Raw genomic sequence first — 20,259 nt, forward strand, 5'->3', positions numbered from 1 at the left:
GAGATGCCAAAGCGGTCCTCAACCTAAAAAAGTCTTTTCATCAGCCCTCTAGCACAGGAACCCCCAGTGGAGGAAGCCCCATCCTTCAAGGCGGCTCCTCCCAAGCAGTGCTCTGGCCCCTGACTGGATGTGAGGGAATGCGCTTCTCAGACCTGGCTGCTGGGGGCTCCCCAGTTACTCAGCGGTGCTTAGGGGCCTCCAGGCTACACCCAGTAATCCTTAGAGAGGACTTTAGGGTTAGATCTAGCCATGCTGGGGAGCTCCAGGGCTGCATGTAGCCATGCTGGAGGGGGACCCCAGGGCTGTACCTGGCAATGCAAAGGAGGCCTCCAGTCTGTACCCGGAAATGCTGAGGGGGTCTGCAGGGCTGCACCCAGCAACACTAGGGGGCCTCCAGGTTGTACCCAGAAATTCTGGGAAGGGGGGGGAGCAGGGCTGTACCTGGCAATGCAAAGGGCGTCTTCAGTCTGTACCCGGAAATGCTGGGGGGTCTCCAGGGCTGCACCCAGCAATGCTAGGGAGGCTTCAGGTTGTACCTAGAAATACTGGGAGGATAAGGGGCGTTAAAGGCTGCACCAGGCAATGCTGGGGTGGGATCCAGGGTTAGACCCGGCAATGTTGTGGGGGGTGGCATGTTGGGCACAGTGGCATGTCCCCCAGTGCCATCTCCCTGCCCAGGGGTCCCTATCTGACCTCCCTCTGCAGGGCTGGGGTGTGTCAGGTGAGGAAGCCCTTCCATGCCCACTCTGCCCTCGCTCTGCTCTCTGCTGACTTCCATGCAACTGGGGACCCCCTCAAACCAGAAGGTCTGACCCCCACTGGGAAGCTGAACTCGACTTGTCTCTTCTTTCCTTCTAGAGTTCTCTTCCTTATGACCAAAAGTGGCTACCAGCCTCCCCGACTAAAGGACAAAGGCAAATGGTGAGGGGCCAAGGAGGCAGAGCCAGCCTGGGGGTATCCCCATTCCACAATGTGTCTTCTTTGTGGAAAGAGGGTTCTTGGGTCAGACCCTTGAGGGGGCTCAGGGACTATTCCTGGCTCTGTGTTCAGGAGTGACCCCTGGCATTGCTCAGGGGGGCCGCATGCAGTGTGTGGTAGGGTGGAGGTTTATGCCTGGGGGCTGGAGAGATGTACCCCTGCTCTCTCTCTCTCTCCAGCCCCTATACAACATGTCTTCTTCCCCCCAAGGTCAGCTGCTTTCCACAACTTTGTCAAAGTCACTCTCACCAGGAACCCCAAGAAGCGGCCTGGTGCCACAAAGATGCTCAGTGTAAACTGCCCTCTCTGCCCCCACCCCACCGGGATCCCCCCCCCCTTAGACACTTGCCCCGAGAATCCTACCCTGGGGCTGCCCACACAGCTCCACAGAATGTGGGCCATCTCATTCCACAGAACCCTCTTAGTCCTTCCAAAGTTCCTAACCCCCTCCGACTCCCACCAAGACTCTCCAAATTATTACCCCCAACCCCCAACTTTCTTCCTCTGTGAGTTCTTAAGACTCACAAATTCCTAGGACCCTAAGACCTATTCCAGAGTATATGTTGGAACCCCTGGAATCCTCCAAGCGCTCTCCCCAGACCCCTCCCTTCTTCCTATCTCCTCCCTTCCTCAGTGACCAGCACCCCCCACCCCTGCCAGCCCTGTCTCTCAGCCCCCCGCTCTGTTCACACCCCCCATCCCCCACTCCTTTCTCCAGCATCAGCTGGTATCCCAGCCAGGACTTAACCGAAGCCTGATCTTAGACCTGCTGGACAAACTGAGGAACCCGGGAAAGGGAGCCCCCACAGGCGAGGTGGACGATGAGGAGCCTGAGGTGAGGGTGGAGGCTGACAGCTGTAGCCCTCCCCTCTGCTCCCCCCCCCCCCCCACATACACACACTGGGTGTCCTCCTGCTGCTTCTTAGAAGGAAACTGGGGAGGGAAGAGGGTGGGTTGGCACAGGTTGGGGTCCTGGAGTTGCAGGAGAGCCCAGGCCTCAAGTGGAAGGGGGTGGGCCTGATACCCCTCGTCTCTGCCCAGCCTCCCCCCGCCATCCCCAGGCGGATCAGGTCCACCCACCGATTCAGCTCGCTGGGGGTCCCAGACACCGACTGCTCTCGTGAGTAGAGGGTTCCAAAGCCTGGGCACCCCTAAAACAGAGCTTGGTGACCCCTTGTACCTTCCCTGCGACCTCCAGAGACTCTGTTGCTGTCCGGTCTACACAGTGACCTGGAGATCCTGCTTCTCTGGCTGCTTGAAACTGCCCAGCTGCACCCCAACTCCCAAAGGGAATCTCCCCAGAACCCTGAAACCCCCAGAACCCTGAAACCCTCCTGGATTCCCCCACAAACACTCTAGAACTATTCTGAGCCCCATCTCTCGGTTCCACAGCCCGGATCCCCACATTAGACCCCCCAAGATCCCACCCCTCAAGGGGCAGTTCCAATCAGCACCTGGCCCCCATTCCTCAATCTGACCCTTTCTCTCCCAACCTCGACCCCCTGCAGAGCGGCATATGGCATTCCAGAAAGCCAGAAGAGTGGCGTCCAGGCCGCCCAAGGACAGCGTGAGCCCAGCCCCATCCCACCTGCCCCACGTCCCCAGACCCCTCTCCCCCGCCCAGGCTGAGTCCATGCTTCCTCCTCACAGGACCGCTTGCAGCCCCCAGGACACCTCAGAAGCTGCAGCCCCAGGTCAGGACCCCTCAGGGTGGGAGGGGGAGGAGCCATGAGAGAGACTCCGGGCTCAAGCCTGTCACTCCCCAGGAGGCAGCTGTCAGAGTCAGATGATGACGACTATGACGACGTGGACATGTGAGCCAGGCTGACCCCGTCCCAGCCCCGCCTCCCTCGGCCCCGCCCCTCCTTTCCTTGGCCCTGCCCCAGCCCCGCCCCCATTCGCCCCTTTCTTCCCCACCCCACTCAGCCCCTGCTACCATTCATGTCCACTCCCCAGAGGACCTCACTGCAGGCTCGCCCTTCCTTTACCCCTAACACCTAATTCCCGTCTAATCCAGGCCTCACCTTTCCTCCCTGCAACCCTTGCTCCCAGTTCTCAACCTTCCACCTTCCTTCTCCTCGGACCCCCTGACCTCCCCACACTCATCCTAATTCAGCCCCCTGCTTTCACATCCAGCGGCTGCTCCCACCCCACCCCACCCTCACCCTCAGCTGCAGGTCCTCTTCATTTCTCACCTCACCCCATCTCCTAGGACCCCTAGGGAATTTCCCCCAGGCCAACAAAGCTCTGCCCTAACCCTGATCTCAACCCCATGGTCAGTGCAGACCCCTTCTGGCCCAGCGGCATCCTCAGAGCCCTCCAGTCTCTTTCTGACAGGGGTTGATACCCCCCTTCCCCACCCCCCACATATACCCAGATCCATCGTAACCATGATTTGCAGTGCCAGGAGGCTCTGAAGTTTCCCGCTGATGTCCAGGGAGTCGGTGATCAATGTCACCATGGTCCTTCAGGTTTTTGTCCTCTTCCTCAGCCTAGACAGTCACCCTTTTACTCTTCTGACCTCAGACCTGCAGCCCTGAATCTCCCCCACTTTGCTCCCTTCCTCTCCCCCAGTCTCCCACCTGCTATCCCACCCGTCTTGTTCTTGCAGCCCCACCCTACCTGCAGAGGACCTCCCTCCTCCACTGCCCCCTAAGGTAAGGCCTGGAGCCAGATACGGGGAGCTGGGGGCTCAGGATACTCTGGATATCTGGGTCTGAGTCCAGGACTCCAGCCTGGGGTATGGGGATGAGAACAAGGCAGTTTGGTTTGTCCTATGTGGTGTCCCTAAGTCTGCAGGGGAAATGAGCATATTCAGCCTTAGAGAAAATTTGTTTTTGTTTTGCTTTTTCGGGCCACACCTGGAAGTGCTCAGGATTTACACCTGGCTCTGCACTAGGGATCACTCCTGGTAGGGCTCAACCATATGTGGTTCTGAGTACTATCTCCTTGGACCTCCTCTTCCCCAATTTCTATTTTTATTTTTGGGACCACCCCAGGCTGTGCTCAGAACTTACTCCTGGATCTTCACTCTGGCATCACTCCTGACAGGCTCAGGGAACCAGATGTGGTACAGGGGATCAAACCCAGGTCAGCCTCATGCAAGGCAAAAGACCTATCTGCTCTACTCTCTCCCTGGACCTCCCCTTCTCCAATTTGTATTTTATTTTATTTTGGTTTGGGACCATACCGGGCTGTGCTCAGGACTTACTCCTGGCTCTGCATTCAGGGATCATCCCTGGCAGGCTCAGGGGACCAGATGTGGTACAGGGGATTGAACCCAGTTTGGACATAGGCAAGGCTTTACCCACTGTACCATCTCTCCAACCCTACACCCCCTCCCCAAGTTTTTGGGTTTTGTCTTTGAACCACATTTGGTACTTCTCAGGGGTCACGCCTGTCTCTTTACTCAGGAACTACTTCTGGAGGTGCTCAGGGGACGGGACCATATGGGATGCCGAGGATCAAAGCTGGGTTGGCCATGTGCAAGGCAAATGTTCTACCCACTGTACTACCACTCTGCTCCCATCCCAGTTTAGCCTAGAAGCTTAGGGATACTGCTCAAGGGATAGAGCATACGCCTATAGAGACCCTGAGTTTGATCCCTGTCACAAAAAGGTTCCCACGCACCCCTTCCCCACCCCACGGATTCCCCAGAGCACTACCAAGAGTGGCCCCTAAAAAAACAAACAAAACAAAAATTTAGCCTGGGAGTCAGAGCAATAGTACAACTGTTAGGGTGTTTGCCTTGCATACGGCTGACTCACATTTGATCCCTTGCACCCCATATGGTCCTTCTGCCCCACTCCCAACCCCTGAGCCCATCAGAAATCATTCCTGAGTGCAGAGCCAGGAGTATTCACTGAGCACGGCTGGGGTGGCCCAAAACTAGAAACAAAAACTATTTAGCCTGATGAACGGAGATCAGTAGCTGGTCTCAGGAAACCCTGGGTAAAATGTTATAGCATTAACTCTTTAGTTGCTGCAGGATGGGAGTTAGGAGGGAAAGGCAGAGTGGAGGTGGAACTTTGTGGGTAGGGTCCGAGCCATGGTCTAAGGTCTAGGCTGGCATTAGGGGCAGGGTTGGGGTAGAGGGCAAAGGGGCCCTTTTCTGATCATCTGACATATTTCCCCATGCTCCCTTCCATGTCTCCAAAGCCCAAGCCACGGTCTCCCTCAGATGACAGCCCTGGGGGCCCTGGGGATGACGGGCTGCTGAACCCAGGGGTGCTGGTCCGGTGCTCCAGTGGGCCTCCCCCCCGCATGCCCCATCGTGGGCCGCCCCCAGCCACCCGAAGCCCCCACCTCACTGCCCACTCAGGTAAGGGTGGGCTTGGGCAGGGAGGGGGCAGTGGAGGGGGCAGCGGGGACAGCAGTGAGACTAATATCCTGTCCATCATCTCAGAACCCTCACTTTGGAACCCGCCTTCCCGGGACCCTGACCAGCCCCCACTGTTGCCCCCTAAGGACAAGATGAAGAGAAAGGTGAGAGCCAGCGAGATTGGGAGTCCCCCCTCTGGATGGAGCTGAGGGAGACTGGTGGGGAGAGGGGTCAATCTTCAGTGGGGAGATTATTTGTTCAGCACTTCCTCAGACCAGACACCCCTCTTGTGACTTCTTGTTTGTCTTTTTGGTTTGGGGCCATCCCAAGCGGTACTGGGGCCTACTCTGGGCTCAGAACCTTGGAGGTCGTTCTCAAGCGGGCCTAGAATCCTGGGTCGCCCACTTGCAAAGCCAGCTGAGCCATCTCTCCTGCCCACACCCCCAACTTCACAGGGCACAGACCTGCACAGGGAGCGCTCGTTCTCCCTGAGGGAGCTCTCCTGCCTCTTCACAGATGGGGAAACTGAGGCAAGAGGGGTGGGTTGGAAATCTTGTGCGCCCTGGCCTCTGGCCCCAATGCTTTAACCAGCTCGCCTGCTCCTTCAGGCCCAGGACTGTGCACTTCTGGTCAAATTGTTCAGCGGCTGTCCCCTCCGGATTCACAGCACGGCTGCCTGGACGCACCCCTCCACCAACGGTGGGCATTCAGGGTGGGGGCAGCGGGTCATGGGATTAATACATGGCAGCCAGACAAGAAGACAGGGCAGGGTCAAGTAAGGTGGGGCATTGCCAAGCGGGGCCGAGGGCTCTGGGTTCCACTTGAGGTACAGGGATCAAAGGTGGGTGGAAGGAAAATGAGTCTGAAAATGAACTGAGAATAAAACCCAGAAAGGGGGAAAAAAAAAAGAGGCTGGAACCCTGGAAATACCCATAATAAGAAGAAGGCCCAAGTTTTGGAGTTTAAGAGGAGAGTTGAATTCCATTAGCCTCAGCTGGATGGTAATGAGAGATTGGAAGGAGCTTTGCCAGGAATGAGGACTTTTAGGGATCAGAATGTAGTAGGGAATAGGGACAATGTTAGGCCACCAAGGATGTGGGGACAAGAAACGCCTGAGAGCTCGGGGACGGCACTGGGCATTCATGCTTGGGATTGACCTTTGTTCTGGATTGTGAGTTGCAGAATCAAGGATGAGATGGGGTTAGATGGGGTTAGCCTTTGGGGACCCAAACTGGGCAGGGAGTCAGGCAGGACCGGTCAGGGCCTGAGTGCAGATTTGGAGAACAGAGGCTGGGAGTGTTGCTGGAGGCAGATAGGGGTGATAAGTCAGAGAACTGAGCATCAGAGCTGGGGACAGAGGAAGATCAAGGAGGGCCTCCAGGAGAAGGCAGGACCCAGAATCTTCACGTCTGTTCCCCCCCCCCCCCCAGACCAGCACTTGCTCCTGGGGGCAGAAGAAGGCATTTTCATCTTAAACCGGAATGATCAGGAGGCCACTCTGGATATGGTGAGGGACAGTGGCGAGAGGGGGTTGGGGGTGAGGGCTGGAGTTTGGGAGCTGGGCCTGACAGGTGCCTTCTGTCCCCTCTCTGCAGCTCTTCCCTAGCCGGACCACCTGGGTGTACTCGATCAGCAATGTCCTCATGTCCCTCTCAGGTCTGGCTCTGGGTTGGGGGAGATGGGATGGGGGTCCACCGTGGACCTTGGGGGCTCCCTTGTTTCTCTCTCTGTAGAAAGAAAGTTCCCCTATGTATAGTTCCTACCTCTTGGGTTAGTTGTTTCTTTTTTAATAGTTTCTGGGGGCCACACCCGATGGTGCTCAGGATTTAATCCTGGCTCTGAGCTTGGGGATCACTCCTGTTGGAGCTCAGAGGACCATATGGGATGCTGGGGGCTGAACCCCGGTCAGGAGCATTCAAGGCAAGTGCCCTATTTGCTATATTATCTATCCATCCCTTGAGTCATTTTTTGAAGTAATTTCCAGAACAAATATTAGTCTTTACCTTCCCTGGATGTTCACAGGGCAATTAAAACTTACTGAACACTTTTACTAAAACAGGGTGAGCAAGTTGCAAATTGTTTTGTTTGGGTTTGGGGGTGAGTTGTTTTTGGGACACACCTGGACCACTTGGAGAGGTCCTTGGGTAGGCTGCTCCTAGTGGTACTCAAGAAATGACATGGTGGCAGAAACCAAGCCTGGGTCTGCTGAAGGCAAAGCCTGCACTCAGCCCTTGGCTCCAGTGATGTCATTGTTTTATAAACCTTCCATGTAAAAGAATTCCTTACTGATTAGAAAATGTCAAGCAAAATAGTCATTTAGTCTCTGCATAGTAAAAAGCTAACGTGTGTTTCCTCTTAAACTTGTTTTATTTTTGGCCACACCCAGCAGTGCTCAGGGCTTACTCCTGCTAGGGCTTTGGGGATCCTATCGAGTGCCAGCGGGATTGAACCTAGGTCAGCTGCATACAAAGCAAATGCCCTACCCACTGTACCTCTCTAGCCTCTTGAAATTTAAAAGTTTCAGTTTTTGTTTTATTTTTGAGGAGGCCATAACTGGCAGTGCTCAGAGCTTACTCTAGGCTCTGTGTTCAGGAATCAGTCATGGTGGGTCTGAGGGACAATATCGGGTGCTGGAGTTCTAACCAGATTGGCCACATGCAAAAACAAGTGTCCTACCAGTGGGACTATCTCTCTGGCCCAAAAGGTTTAACTCATCATTGTTCACCAGAACCAAACATAGTACCTAGTCTAGAGGGGGCAAAGAAAAAAATGAGTTGAATGGAAGATAAATGAAAAGCGCTTTAAGACTTGAAGACTTGGGGCTGGAACGATAGCACAGCGGGTAGGGCGTTTGCCTTGCACGCAGCTAACCCGGGTTCGATTCCCTGCATCCCATATGGTCCCCCGAGCACCACCAGGAGTAATTCCTGAGTGAAGAGCCAGGAATAACTCCTGTGCATCGCCAGGTTTGACCCAAAAAGCCAAAAAAAAAAAAAAAAAAGACTTGAAGACTTGGTGGATTTGGGCCAAAGGGGTGGGACCAAATGATGGAAGGAGGGGTATGGTCAGTATCTGTAGGGTGTTATAACTGCCTGCTTCCCCCACATACACATACACTGCAGGAAAGACTCCCCACCTGTATTCTCATAGCATCCTGGGCCTGCTGGAAAGGAAAGAGACCAGAGCAGGAAGCCCCATCGCTCACATTAGCCCTCACCGGCTACTGGCAAGGTACCAGATCTCAGTGGTATCATGGGCCCTCTAATCCTCTTCCTGCTTCCCACACAAACACACACATTCACGCCTGCCTTTTTTCTGCAGAAAGAACATGGTCTCTTCCAAAATGCAGGACACCAAAGGCTGCCGTGCCTGCTGTGTGGGTGAGAGAGAACTCCAGGAGTGTGGGGGAGGCGGTGGAGCTGCATCCCTATCTACACGCGAGGGCTGCAGAATTCAGGCAGAATGAAAGGGGTCAGGGAAGGAGAGAGAGAGGGGCCACACCAACATGTCCTTACCCATTCTCACACACAGCAGAAGGCGCGAGCTCCGGGGGTCCGTTCCTGTGCGGGGCACTGGAGACGTCAGTGGTGCTGTTTCAGTGGTACCAGCCCATGAACAAGTTCCTGGTGGCCCGGGTAGGTACCCTGTGGAGACTGAGAATTCTGGGGATTCACTGGGCAGGACTTTTCTCACTTCCGCCCGAGGCTCCGCCCCCACACCGTGAGATCCCGCCCACTCAGGGGTGCTCAGTGCTTACTCGCGGCTCTAGGCTCAGAAATCACTCCTGGTGGGGTTTGGGGGACCATATGGGATGCTGGGGATTGCACCTGGACCTACCGTGTGCAAGGCAAGCGCCCTCCCCGCTGGACTCTCTCCAGTCGCCTCATTCAGTTCTTTTGAGCCTCTGTGCATTATAAGAGAGGTTCACAAGACACAGATTGGCACCACTCGAAGAGGCCCAATCGCATTATAGAAGTCCGTGACCACAAGTGGACTAGTGTCCAAAGGAACTCGCAGCTGTGGTCAGTGCAATAGTATAACGGGTAGGGTGCTTGCCTTGCACGTGGCTGACTCTGGTTCAATCGCCGGCGTCCCATATGGGCCACCAGTATGAGTACCGCGAGGAATAAGTCCTGAATACAGAACCAGGAGAAAGTCCTGAACATTGCTGGGTGCAGCCTAAAAACAAAGAAAAAACCAAACAAAAATAAAGAAATCAGGGCCCTGAGGACAGTCAGGGATGCATTTATAATGGTAAAAATCACATTCTAGTCAGACAATGGTTACAGTGGAGCTGCGGGAGCTGTGATCAGCAGTGCAAGTGATCTGTAACCAGTAGAAGCAAAATAAACTAGTTCATGGTTAAGCTGGCCTTTGTCTTGGAGAACAGTTGGCTTGCAGTTATGGGGGAAAATCACAATTGGGGGGTCGGTCGGGGAGTAGTGCTGCTGGAAGTGGAAAAGTTTGTTTATGGGCTGAATTTAATGAGTTATACCTGACCCTTAGAAGAATGGAGAGGCCAGTCAGTAGCCCTTAGCTCATAAAAGGAGACAAGGCTGCGGCCAGCACTACGGGCGGGGACCCACCGCCTTCCTGTTACCAAGGCGACACGTCTGCCCCCTGACCCCCCATAGAAGGCACGTCCACTCGAGATCACACGCTCCAATACCTAAGCCATCTGAGGTATCAGCACCTGAAATTTCTAGATAGCACCTATACAGTAGAGAGTCCCAGAAGTATTTGGGAAGTCTCAAGTGTCTTGCAATACCCCACCCGGCCCCGCCCTATGACACACCCCCACACCAGACCACGCCCCCAAACAAGCACCGCCCATCAGACACGCCCCTCTGTAAGGCCACGCCCCTCGGACACGCCCATGCCTCCTCTGAGCGCGCCTTTCCCCCTGCCCACCCGCAGCAGGTGCTGTTCCCGCTCCCCACGCCTCTACCCGTGTTCGCGCTGCTAACGCGGCCCGGCTCCGACTTGCCCGCCGTGTGCATCGGCGTGAGCCCCGGGCGGCCGGCGAAGTCAGTGCTCTTCCACACAGTGCGGTTCGGGGAGCTCTCCTGCTGGCTGGGCGAGACCAGTACAGGTGCGTGGGAGCGAGGCTCGCAAGGTGGGGCGGGATGGCTGGGCGGGGCTTAGCCTGAAACCTAATTGGTAAAGGGGTTCAGGTGGGGAGACCGGGGGAGGGGAAGGGCCCCCAGCGGAAAAGGTGGGTTCTATAATTACTGTGCGTGATGGCTCAGCAGGGGGGCGCCTAGATAGTGAGGGGCAGGAACTTAGCCTGCTTGCTTGGGAACCCAGAGGGTGCCTAGCCCAGGAATGTGGAAGGAGTCGAAATTAATCCTTGAACCCCATCTTCTCAAACAGAGCACAAGGCACCAGTACAGGTGACCCAGGTTGAGGAAGACAAGGTGATGGTGTTGATGGATGGTAAGGCACACACACACACACACACACTGTTTCTAGGTGCCAATCCCTGGTCTCAGAAACAACCAGCCCCTCCCAACCTTGCCCCTGTCCCACTCTGTTTCTCACCCTGGATATACTGTCCATTTTCTCCACCATCCTCAAAGCTACACATTGCTCTCAGACCCCTCTCTCTGGACTTTCTAGGGTCTCTGAAACTGGTGACCCCAGAGGGGGCCCCAGTCCCGGGCCTTCGAGCTCCAGAGATCCCCATGACTGAAGCAGTGGAGGCTGTGGGTAGGTGCAGGGCTGGGAGCACCCCTGGGCCTGAGTGCAAGGCAGGCACCTTCACAGGGTGACACACGCTTTCCTTCCAGCTATGGTGGGGGGCCGGCTCCAGGCCTTCTGGAAACACGGAGTACAGGTGTGGGCTCTGGGCTCTGACCAGGTAAGCTGCTCCCATCCTGAGGCCACACCCTAGCCCTCCTGCCTCAGGACTGAGTCAGGGGGTGAAGCCTGGAGGGCAAGAGGCTGCCCCCTGTCTTCTCAGATAAGTCATCTCTGCAATGGATCTCTGGGGCCCAGCGTTCCCCCAGATCACTGTGCATGAGGGGGCTTGGCTTCTGTCCAGAATCAGTGTCCCAGCTACAAAAAGGGGGTCTCTAGGGAGATCTATGGGGGTTGAGCAGCCATGGACCAGACCACCTGGGTTGGATTCCAACAAATGATTTTCCCCTTCTTGTGCCCTACTCTTCTCATCCAGAGAGTAAACCCTGCACTCAGCTGGCAGGACACTATGGGCTGCACTGCCTGGAAATGCCTGTACTGTAGTCAGTTTTTGCAGTCACCCGTCAGCTAGCTACTGCACTTTCAGGAACTAGTAATCCCCGAGAGGGTAGGTGACCCTCACAGGCCACAGTGGGTGAAGGCTTTCACAAAAATGACACTTCCAAGACCTAAGGCTAGATGTTTAGACACCCATACCTGCTCCCTGTAAGAGTGGGAGGAGTCTTGTCTATGCTGATGCCTGTTCCTCCACACCCCTCCCCCCAGCTGCTACAGGAGCTGAGAGATCCCACCCTCACCTTCCGTCTGCTTGGCTCCCCCAGGTATGGTCTGGGGGAAGGGGAGAGAGGACTTGGGGGGATGGGGCTTCTGATGTGGAGGGAGCATCTAGAGGGGTACTCAGCTGCTGCATCTCCAGCCTGAACACACTCCCAGCTGGTCTTCCTCTTCCAACTCTGCCCCAGGAGGCTCTGCAGCAGCCATAGCGACTGGCTTCTCTCCTTTCTTACAGCTGGCAGTGCTCAGGGCTCACTTCTGGCTCTGCACTCCAGGATCACTCTTGGCGGGGCATGGGGGACCGTATGTGGTGCTGGGAATCAAACCAGGGTCAGCCATATGCAAGGCACAGAACCTCTCCACTGTATTATCTCTTCAGCCCTAGTGGTAACGTTATTTTTTCTTTTGGATCACACCTGGTGATGCTCAGGGGTAATTGATGGCTTTGCACTCACGTATTACTCCTGGAGGAGCTTAGGGGATCCTATATGATCAAACCCAGGTCAGCCAAGTGCAAGCAAGTGTCCTACCTGCTATACTATCTCTCTAGCACCCCTACCCTCACCCTGCCCAGCGGTAACTTTTTAAAAACCACATTTGCTGGGCTGGAGAATACAGGGGTGAAGCTACATGTCTTTCATCCCACTGACCCTGGTTTGGATCCTGGGGAACACACATAGTGCCCCAAGTACCTCCAGGGATCACATCTGAGCACAGAATCAGGAATAGTCCATGAGCACCTTTCGGTAGGGCCTAAGGCTTTGACCACTTCACTTCCCACCCCAGAAAAAGATGAATGATGAAGCCCTGGGTACAGTGGAAGCAGATTTTCCTAGATTTTAAGCCACATTTACAGGGCTGAAAAGATGGTACAGGGATTAAAGCCTTTGCCTTGCTTGCGGCCAACCAGGGTTCAATCCTCAGCACCTCATATGGTTCCCTGAGCCCCGCCAGGAGTGATCCCTGAGCTCAGAGTCAGGAATAAGCTCTGAGTAATGTCACGTGTGTCCCCAAAAGTTAAAAGGAATTGAAGCAAAAAGAGTTTAAGAGATCCAAGCTTGTTTGGTTTTGGGAATTTCTATTGTATTCTATGGATCCACTTACTATTTGTCCTTAATCTGAGGTACAACAAATACTACTCAGTTTAGCTGGTGACAGCCTATTCTGGTAACCTCCATGCCCTTTTGAAAAGCCAGAGCCTTTTTGTTTATTTTTGGAGTTGGGGGCAATACCCAGTGGAGCTTAGGACTTACTTAAAGCTTTGTGCTCACTCCTGGCGGGGCTTGGGTGATCACTGCAGAGCTGGGGATGAAACCAGGGTTGGCCACATGCAAGGCAAAGTACCTGCTGTACTATCTCTCCAACCCTCAGAGTGACCTTTGGAAATCCATCTGTGTCACTGGCTCCCTATTTTTCACTCTTCTGATCTGAAGATACCCTGTCAAAGGCTGAAAGACCACGATATCTGCAGCCACTGGCAGGCTCTTTAATGCTTTTGCGTAGGCTGTCCTGTGCCCAGTACACTCTTCCCTCCCAATACACTCTTCCCTGCCCACTCACCAAGCTTCCTCCTGAGTTCTCTTCAAATTTTACCATCCTATACTTCGAGTGGGGTTGGGATACCTTGGTTAACCTCCTGGGCTAAGTTTCCTGCTTAGGTGACCCCTGCTGCTTTGCACTCCTGTAATTCACTGATTCCTAAGAGCTCCTCAAGATCAGAAGCCGGTCTTATCTTCACTCTTCTGGCCAAATACCAGTAGAGTCTATGGGTGAATGAGTTTTTCCTTCCCACCCCCCTTTTTTTTGTTTGGGGCCACACCCCAATGCTCAGAGGTTACGCCTGGCTCTGCACTCAGGATACCACTCCTGGTGGTGCTCCCGGGACTGACCATATGCAATGCTGGTATCAAACCTGGGTCAGCCATATTGCAAGGCAAGCACCCTACCCGCTATACTATCTCTCCAGCTCCTGAAGAGATGAACTTCTCAACTGCTTCTCTCTTTCTTCCCTAGGCCTGTGGTGGTGGAGACTCGCCCAGTAGGCGATCCTACTGCCCCCAGCAACCTCTACATCCAGGAATAAGTCCCTGGGCAGCAGGGTTCTAGGAGCCAGATGTTGCACCTCCCTCCACAATAGACTTACACTAGAGGCCATGATCTACCTTTGTCTCCTAATAAACATGATTTCAGTCTCTGCTGTCATCTTATTTGTGGGTGCATGCACTATTTCTGGGTCCCCACCTACACGCTGAACATCAACAATTCAACACAATGACCCAGGAGCATAGCACAGACTTTATTTCTCCAGTACAATGTCACCTCTTCCCCAGAGGGGGAGGTGTTTGGGGCTTGCTGGGAGAATAAGGCACTTGAGGTAGGGTGGCGGGCCAGTTTGTGGGATGTGGGTCTCAGTTAAGCTGGTCCTCATATTGCTTGCGGAAGCAATCTCCAGCTGGGAAGAAATCCCAACATCTCTCTTGGTACATCTTCCAGACATAAGATTCCTAGAGTTGGGGCCGGGGAGACAGTACAGCAGGTCAGGTGCTTGTCTTGCACGCGACCAACCTATGTGGGATCCCAGCACCCCATATGGTACCCCCACCACACTCCACCCCACCCTTCCAGAGTCCACCAGGAATGATCCCTGAACGCAGAGCCAGGAGTAAGCCCTGAGTATCATGGGATGTGTCCCAGCCCCCACACATACCAAAACCACCTCCTAAGGTTGGGACATAAGAATTCATAGATCAGTCACAGAGTGACAGGAGCTTTTCACTGCCACCTGCTGATTTATCTGGTATTAAAACACCATGTCCCTGTCTACTTCTCTTCATGAACACCAACTTACCTGGCCTGTGTGTTCTGTCTCATCCTTGTTAATTAGATACATCAGGAAAAACCTAGGACAGAACAGCAGAGAGAAGGCCAACCCACTCTTAGCATATCTTGACTGGCTGGGAATTCTTCTAGGGATGCCACACCCCCTTACCAACTGACCGATGGGGCACACCACTTGCTTGGCATCAGTGGCCACATCCTCACTTCCTGATTCACCCACGGGGCCATACTTACATATAATTGGCCAGGTTGTGCTCCTCCAGAGTGTGCGTCTCAAACCCGTGAGGTGTAGTATCGAAGTAGTCACTGCCGATGCCACAGATGAAGCACTTGGTCTGGGATGAGAAACATCAGAACGGTGATCTCTTGCCCCAGGTCCCTAAATTCCTGGGGTCTGCCTCTGGACATGACCTACCTCCATGTCTTCCTTCACTTGTTCTTGTTGGTCTCGGAGCTCGCCAAAAGCATCAATGATCAGACCTGGGGTGACAAGGGCACACAGGTCAGTTGCCGACCTCTGTTCCAGCTCTGACTCTTTTTAGCTGTCTTCCCTCCCTCCATCTCCCTAAAAATAACACTCGGAGTTTACTGGGCACTTGGTATGAGCTGACATTATGCACTGACCTAATTCTCATATGGGTCTCATTTCATGGATTTTATAGAAGGAGAAACTGAGGCCCCGGGAAGGAAAAGAGGGAGAGGCAGAACCAAGGATTCAGGCCCACCAGACACTGGTCCTGACTCAGCCTCTGGGTACTGAGGCCCCTCCCACCCTGCCCCCACCCCTGCTGCAGTACTGACCCTGGATGATGGCCAGCAGGATGACGATGACAAAGAAGAAGAAGGTGATGTCAAAGACCACCCGGTACAGCTCGTATTCATCACCCGCTGGGTCCTCGATCTCATCTCCAATGCCCCCACCAGCTCGGACACCCACATACATGTGAAACAAGTAGCACTGAGGAGAGAGGGTGAGGAGCATATTAGTCACACGCTCAATCATCTGACATTTACCACGTCCCTTCCCCAGGCCCTGGGTGCGAAGTGGGGCGGGCAAGGGCGCTGATGCAGGAGACACAGCAAACAATGATGACAGAGACAACTCGGGGTGCTACCCTGTGAGATGACAAACAATGAGGCAGCCCAGAAATGGTCAGGGCCAGTAAAGCAGGCAGGATGAGTGAGGGTGGGGAGGAAGAGGGACAGTGGGAGAGATAAAGACCCAAGTTAGGGGAGGAGCGGTGTGATTAGATTTGGGGTGAGATGCAGCTGAGGAAGGACAGGAAGCTCTGAAGCTTTGCAAGCCTGACCCAGCCTGGTGATCAGGGGCGCCTTCCTAGAAGAGGGGACTTGTGTGCGCTGGGGCTTGGAAGTGTTAAGTGGGAGAAAGTTGACCCCTCTCTGCCCCCCCCCCCACCTACTCCTCCACTCCCCGCAGAGAAAGGCACATGTGCTCTCACACCAGTGGGAACTGAAAGAGGTTCTTTGACTGGGAGACAGCTTCTTTGAGCAAGTACAGAGAGATGAGGCGGGCCCTGGCTCAGGCAGTAGCCCAGGAGGGCTTCCTGTAGAAGGCAGCATCTAAGCTGGAAGATGAGCAAAGAAGCCGTGATATTTTGTAGGGGTTCAGGTGGGGTGGGGCAGTGAGAATGGCAGCTGCAACAGAAGGAAACACACAGCCAGAGGGGAACTGAAACAGGACCAGCCAGCCAGAGAGCACGGAGCAAGAACTGTGGTTAGAATAGGGCGAGGCTCACTCTCGCCAACTCCCCCAAGCCATGGTGAGTGGCTTTCATTTCATCCACGTGGCCCTGGGGAATCACAAAAGGCCAGCTGCAGAGCCCAAGTATTGGCTTGGCACTTGGGAAAGATTTCACACTTGTTCTGCGTCCCCACCCCTCAAAAGAGAGACTCCTTAAGTCCTGGGTCAAAGCTAAGGCCAGTGATGGGGGGGAGGAGTCTCTGGTGGCTTGAGAGGCAGGGCGGGGCCCCAGGTGAGGCAGAGGAGCTGCGCTGTGGCCAGGCTGGTGACATCTGCAGAGAGAAGCCCTGAGCTGGTTCCTTCAGCCAGGGCCCAGGAGATTAACTCGTGACAAGGAGAGGAGACACATATGCCTGGCCTGTGGGTGCCTGGGGTAAAGCCTTTCATCAGCACTAACTGTGATTGTAGCTGACATCTGGACGGGCCTCCTCTTCCTGGCACTAGGCTATTAAGTCCTTGCAGACCTTAGCACCCTGGTCCTCAAGGCATGATGTAATGTCATGACAGCACTGCTGTTACCCCGTGTCCCCACTTCCCTTTGCGGTAGTGCTTGCAATGTCTGGGGTATGAGCATCTGCTTCAGTGCTGAAACTCACACCGCCAGTGCTCCCTTAGGAACTCAGACTCTGCATATGGGGTGGTTCCCAGGATTGAACTCACAGCCTCACACCTCAAAGCAGTCGCTCTACCTTGGAGCTACCTCCTTGTTTTCTAGCCAAGAACCCCAGTGCCAGGGGAATAGGAGCAGTTGGCCCTGATCACATGGCTCGTGAATGGTAGGAGCACCGGGCCTGAGCACTTTTCCCAGAGCAGCAGCTCTGAAGAAGGATGTGGCCCCACCACAGAGCGCTCGTCATGCAGGTGTGAGGTTCCGGCTTCCACCCCCGGCACTACAAAATAAGAGCATTAAAAAAAGAAATGAAAGCTCAAATAATAGCCCTGGACAGGTGGCAGGGCTGACACGCCTGGCACTGGTTCAAGTGCCTCATGAGAGAGCTGCCCATTCGCTTTAGAGACAGGGCGGGGGCAGGCACGGGGGGCTGGGGGCGGGCCAGGAGCCTGAGCACCAGCGGGGGGGAGCCCACCGTCATCATGTCATCACACTTCATGTCCGGCTCGTCCTCATCCTCGCTCTTGTTGTAGAACTTGCGGAAGAAGTTGAAGGCCACCACAGTGTACAGATACACCACCACCGCCAGGAGCCCCACGGTCATCACCAGCTGGGGACGGCGGGGAGGGGTCAGTGGTCACCACATGCCCCACTCCAACTGGGATCAGCTGGACAGGACCCGAAGGCTTACAGCCAGCACCCTCCCTAGCTCGTCCTCACTCAGGCAAGCCAGGATCACGCCCCGCCCACTGTCGCATGCCCCACCCAAGACCAGTGCCCCGCCCATAGACTCATGCTCCGCCCCCAGGGGCGTGGCCAGGGCCCTCCACACCTGTTTCCCGTTGTGGGTGACGGAGGACAGGATGGTGCGCAGTGTCTTGACTCCCATGGCGATGTCCAGGAGGTGGGCGGCAAAGAAGAAGTTGTTGTAGTGGCCCAGGAGCGACATGACCATGTACCAGCCCAGGTACAGGAAAGACTGCGGGCACACACAGGCAGGGTCAGAGAATGTTCCAGAGTGCTGGGGTCCTCTGGGGGAGGCAGTGCCGCTCTGGCTTGGGAGTATTGAGAGCTCTGGGTGAGCAGCCATCCGGGGGGGTAGCTGGAACCCTCAGCGGAGACAGACACCGTCTGGGAATTCAACAGTGCTCTGGGGGAGCCAAAGAATGTTCTGGGGACAAAGAACTTGGTGATCCCAAGAGGGCACCCTGGGATTGGGGTGCTCTGGACTTAGGGGTCAGTCTTATCATGTCTGGGGGGCAATTCTACCAATACCCTCCTCCTGTGCCTACAGGCCCCTCCTCACATTGTCCGTGAAGATGACCCCAAACTTCCAGATCTGGTACTTGACGTCAATAGACATGATCCTGTGGGGCGGGGGGAGAGAGATGTCTTGAAGGTCAATCCCAGCCCTCCCCACCTGCCTGGCCACAGGGCATCTCCCTCACCAGGTCAGCAGCCCCGGCGGGGGCTCCGGCTTGCGCTCATGTTGGGCAGTGATCTCCAGCGAGGCCAGGTCCATGCCCAGCAGCTCTGCGATCCGCTCCCGCCCATAGATGTCCCCATGCTTGTCCAGGACCTGTGCCAAAGAGCAAGGGTGCTGCAGACTCAGCAGCAGCAGGAGTCTGAGGGGCGTGGGGGCAAGAGGGAGGAGATTGGGGCCACTCTGAACTTTGAGTAAGACACCCGGACATCCTCCAGGGAGAAGGATCAGAACTTTTTCCAGATCCTCAGGGTGAGGGAGGAGTGTGTGTGTCAGTGTGTGTGTCTGTGTGTGTGTTCAAAAGTGATTGTTCTGGGGGGTGGAGTGATAGTACAGCAGGTAGGGCATTTGCCTTACATGCAACCGGCCCCAGGTTCGACCCCCCAGCACCCCATATGGTCCCCCAAGCACTGCAAGGAATAATTCCTGAGTGCAGAGCCAGCAATAACCCCTGAGCATTGCCGGGTGTAACCCAACAAGAGAAAGAAAAAGAAAAGTGATTGTTTCAGGGGCCGAGAGATAGTACAGTTGAGTAGGATCTTGCCTTGTGTGCAGCAAGCCCCGGTTGATTCCCAGTGTTCCATATGGTTCCCCAAGCACCACCAGGAGTAATTCCTGAGCACTGTTGTGTGTGCCCCTCCCCCGCCTAAAAAAAGTGAGTGTTTCAGGTGATTCATTAGCTAAAGTGGAGTAATTTATTATTATTGGGGAGGGGGCACACCCAGTGCCTGGAACTTAGTTCTCAGAACTTAGGCCTGGCTCAAGGCTTAGTCCTGGCTCAGCTCTGGAGACCATATCAGGTGCTGGGGATCGAACCTGGGTCTGCCATGCGCAACGCAAGCACTTTATGCACTGTACTATGGCTCCAGCCCTTTCCGCACATTTTCACCTGGCTCTCTCCCTCAACCCGCTCTCTCCAGCCACCCTGCGCACACATATGCCTGGCCAGGGCTGTGTTGACTTCGGCTCCATCATGGACAGCCACAGCCACTGCCCTGTGCACTGCCTGCAGGCCCCTAGGCCTGTTCCTGACCTGCACAGGTGATTAGGAAGCACGGAGGAGTGATTCATGTTAACAGCCAACACTTAGCTAGAGTTCTCCTATACTTCTGACATGAAATTCATTATTTATTTATTTATGATTTATTTTTTGTGTCATACCCAGTGATATACTGGGGTTACTCTTGGCTCTGCACTCAGGAACCACTCCTGGCAGTTCTCAGGGGACTATATATGATCTTGGGAATTGAACCCAGGTCGGCTGTGTGCAAGGCAAATGTCCTACCCACTGTACTATTGCTCCAGCCCGAAATTCATCATTTAATTCTTCTCCTTTTTGGGGGAGTGGGGCACACCCAGTGGTGCTCAGGGCTTACTCCTGGCTCAGAGATCGTTCCTGGTGGGACTCAGGGACCATATGGGGTGCTGGAGATTGAACCTGGGTCAGACGCGTGCAAGGCAAGCACCTTACCCCCTGTACAACTCCTTTGCTTTTATTTTTGGCAGTGCTGGGAATTGAACCCAGGGCCTCACACACACAAGGAAAGTGCTCTACTACTGAGCCACCTCCCAACCCCAAATGATCAAATTCTTTTTGGGGGAAAGAGTGTCATAAACAGTCCTCAGGATGCCCTGGTGCTCCCCACTTCTCATCCCACCAGGCTAGCTGCTCAGTGTGAGGCCTGAGGCCTGGGGAGCTTTCAGGCCTGTGGGAGAGCATCTCTCCAGCTGCTCTTGGGGATCCTCAAGGCAGCTCAGGGGACCAAGTGGTGCTGAGGATCAAGCAAGGGCGG

The 20,259-nt window shown here is 54.8% G+C and overlaps 2 protein-coding genes across 7 annotated transcripts in view; one reads left to right on the top strand and one right to left on the bottom strand.

Annotated features, from left to right (window-relative positions):
• MAP4K1 (mitogen-activated protein kinase kinase kinase kinase 1) overlaps positions 1-13,900 on the top strand; it is a 19,170-nt gene extending 5,270 nt beyond the window's left edge. Inside the window, exons 10-31 of the mRNA XM_056136737.1 lie at positions 859-921; positions 1,189-1,270; positions 1,697-1,813; positions 2,020-2,098; positions 2,487-2,545; positions 2,629-2,672; positions 2,745-2,792; positions 3,590-3,635; positions 5,137-5,299; positions 5,384-5,463; positions 5,908-5,998; positions 6,730-6,806; positions 6,895-6,955; positions 8,422-8,530; positions 8,621-8,679; positions 8,831-8,934; positions 10,217-10,391; positions 10,673-10,735; positions 10,919-11,008; positions 11,089-11,159; positions 11,765-11,820; positions 13,787-13,900. Of these exons, the coding sequence (XP_055992712.1) occupies positions 859-921; positions 1,189-1,270; positions 1,697-1,813; positions 2,020-2,098; positions 2,487-2,545; positions 2,629-2,672; positions 2,745-2,792; positions 3,590-3,635; positions 5,137-5,299; positions 5,384-5,463; positions 5,908-5,998; positions 6,730-6,806; positions 6,895-6,955; positions 8,422-8,530; positions 8,621-8,679; positions 8,831-8,934; positions 10,217-10,391; positions 10,673-10,735; positions 10,919-11,008; positions 11,089-11,159; positions 11,765-11,820; positions 13,787-13,856 (1,807 nt within the window). The 3' untranslated portion in view covers positions 13,857-13,900. The remainder of the gene's footprint in view (positions 1-858; positions 922-1,188; positions 1,271-1,696; positions 1,814-2,019; positions 2,099-2,486; positions 2,546-2,628; positions 2,673-2,744; positions 2,793-3,589; positions 3,636-5,136; positions 5,300-5,383; positions 5,464-5,907; positions 5,999-6,729; positions 6,807-6,894; positions 6,956-8,421; positions 8,531-8,620; positions 8,680-8,830; positions 8,935-10,216; positions 10,392-10,672; positions 10,736-10,918; positions 11,009-11,088; positions 11,160-11,764; positions 11,821-13,786) is intronic.
• Positions 13,901-14,050: 150 nt separating this feature from the next.
• RYR1 (ryanodine receptor 1) overlaps positions 14,051-20,259 on the bottom strand; it is a 116,395-nt gene continuing 110,186 nt past the window's right edge. For all 6 annotated transcript variants that reach the window (XM_056137233.1, XM_056137232.1, XM_056137230.1 and 3 more), the window contains 9 exons: positions 18,432-18,562; positions 18,290-18,350; positions 17,816-17,962; positions 17,459-17,593; positions 15,413-15,569; positions 15,027-15,091; positions 14,846-14,946; positions 14,622-14,673; positions 14,051-14,277 (listed from right to left, as the gene is read on the bottom strand). In XM_056137233.1, the coding sequence (XP_055993208.1) occupies positions 14,182-14,277; positions 14,622-14,673; positions 14,846-14,946; positions 15,027-15,091; positions 15,413-15,569; positions 17,459-17,593; positions 17,816-17,962; positions 18,290-18,350; positions 18,432-18,562 (945 nt within the window). In that variant the 3' untranslated portion in view covers positions 14,051-14,181. The remainder of the gene's footprint in view (positions 14,278-14,621; positions 14,674-14,845; positions 14,947-15,026; positions 15,092-15,412; positions 15,570-17,458; positions 17,594-17,815; positions 17,963-18,289; positions 18,351-18,431; positions 18,563-20,259) is intronic.

This window comes from Sorex fumeus, unplaced genomic scaffold (genome assembly GCF_029834395.1).
Source record: "Sorex fumeus unplaced genomic scaffold, SorFum_2.1 ptg000122l, whole genome shotgun sequence".
Taxonomy (NCBI): domain Eukaryota; kingdom Metazoa; phylum Chordata; class Mammalia; order Eulipotyphla; family Soricidae; genus Sorex; species Sorex fumeus.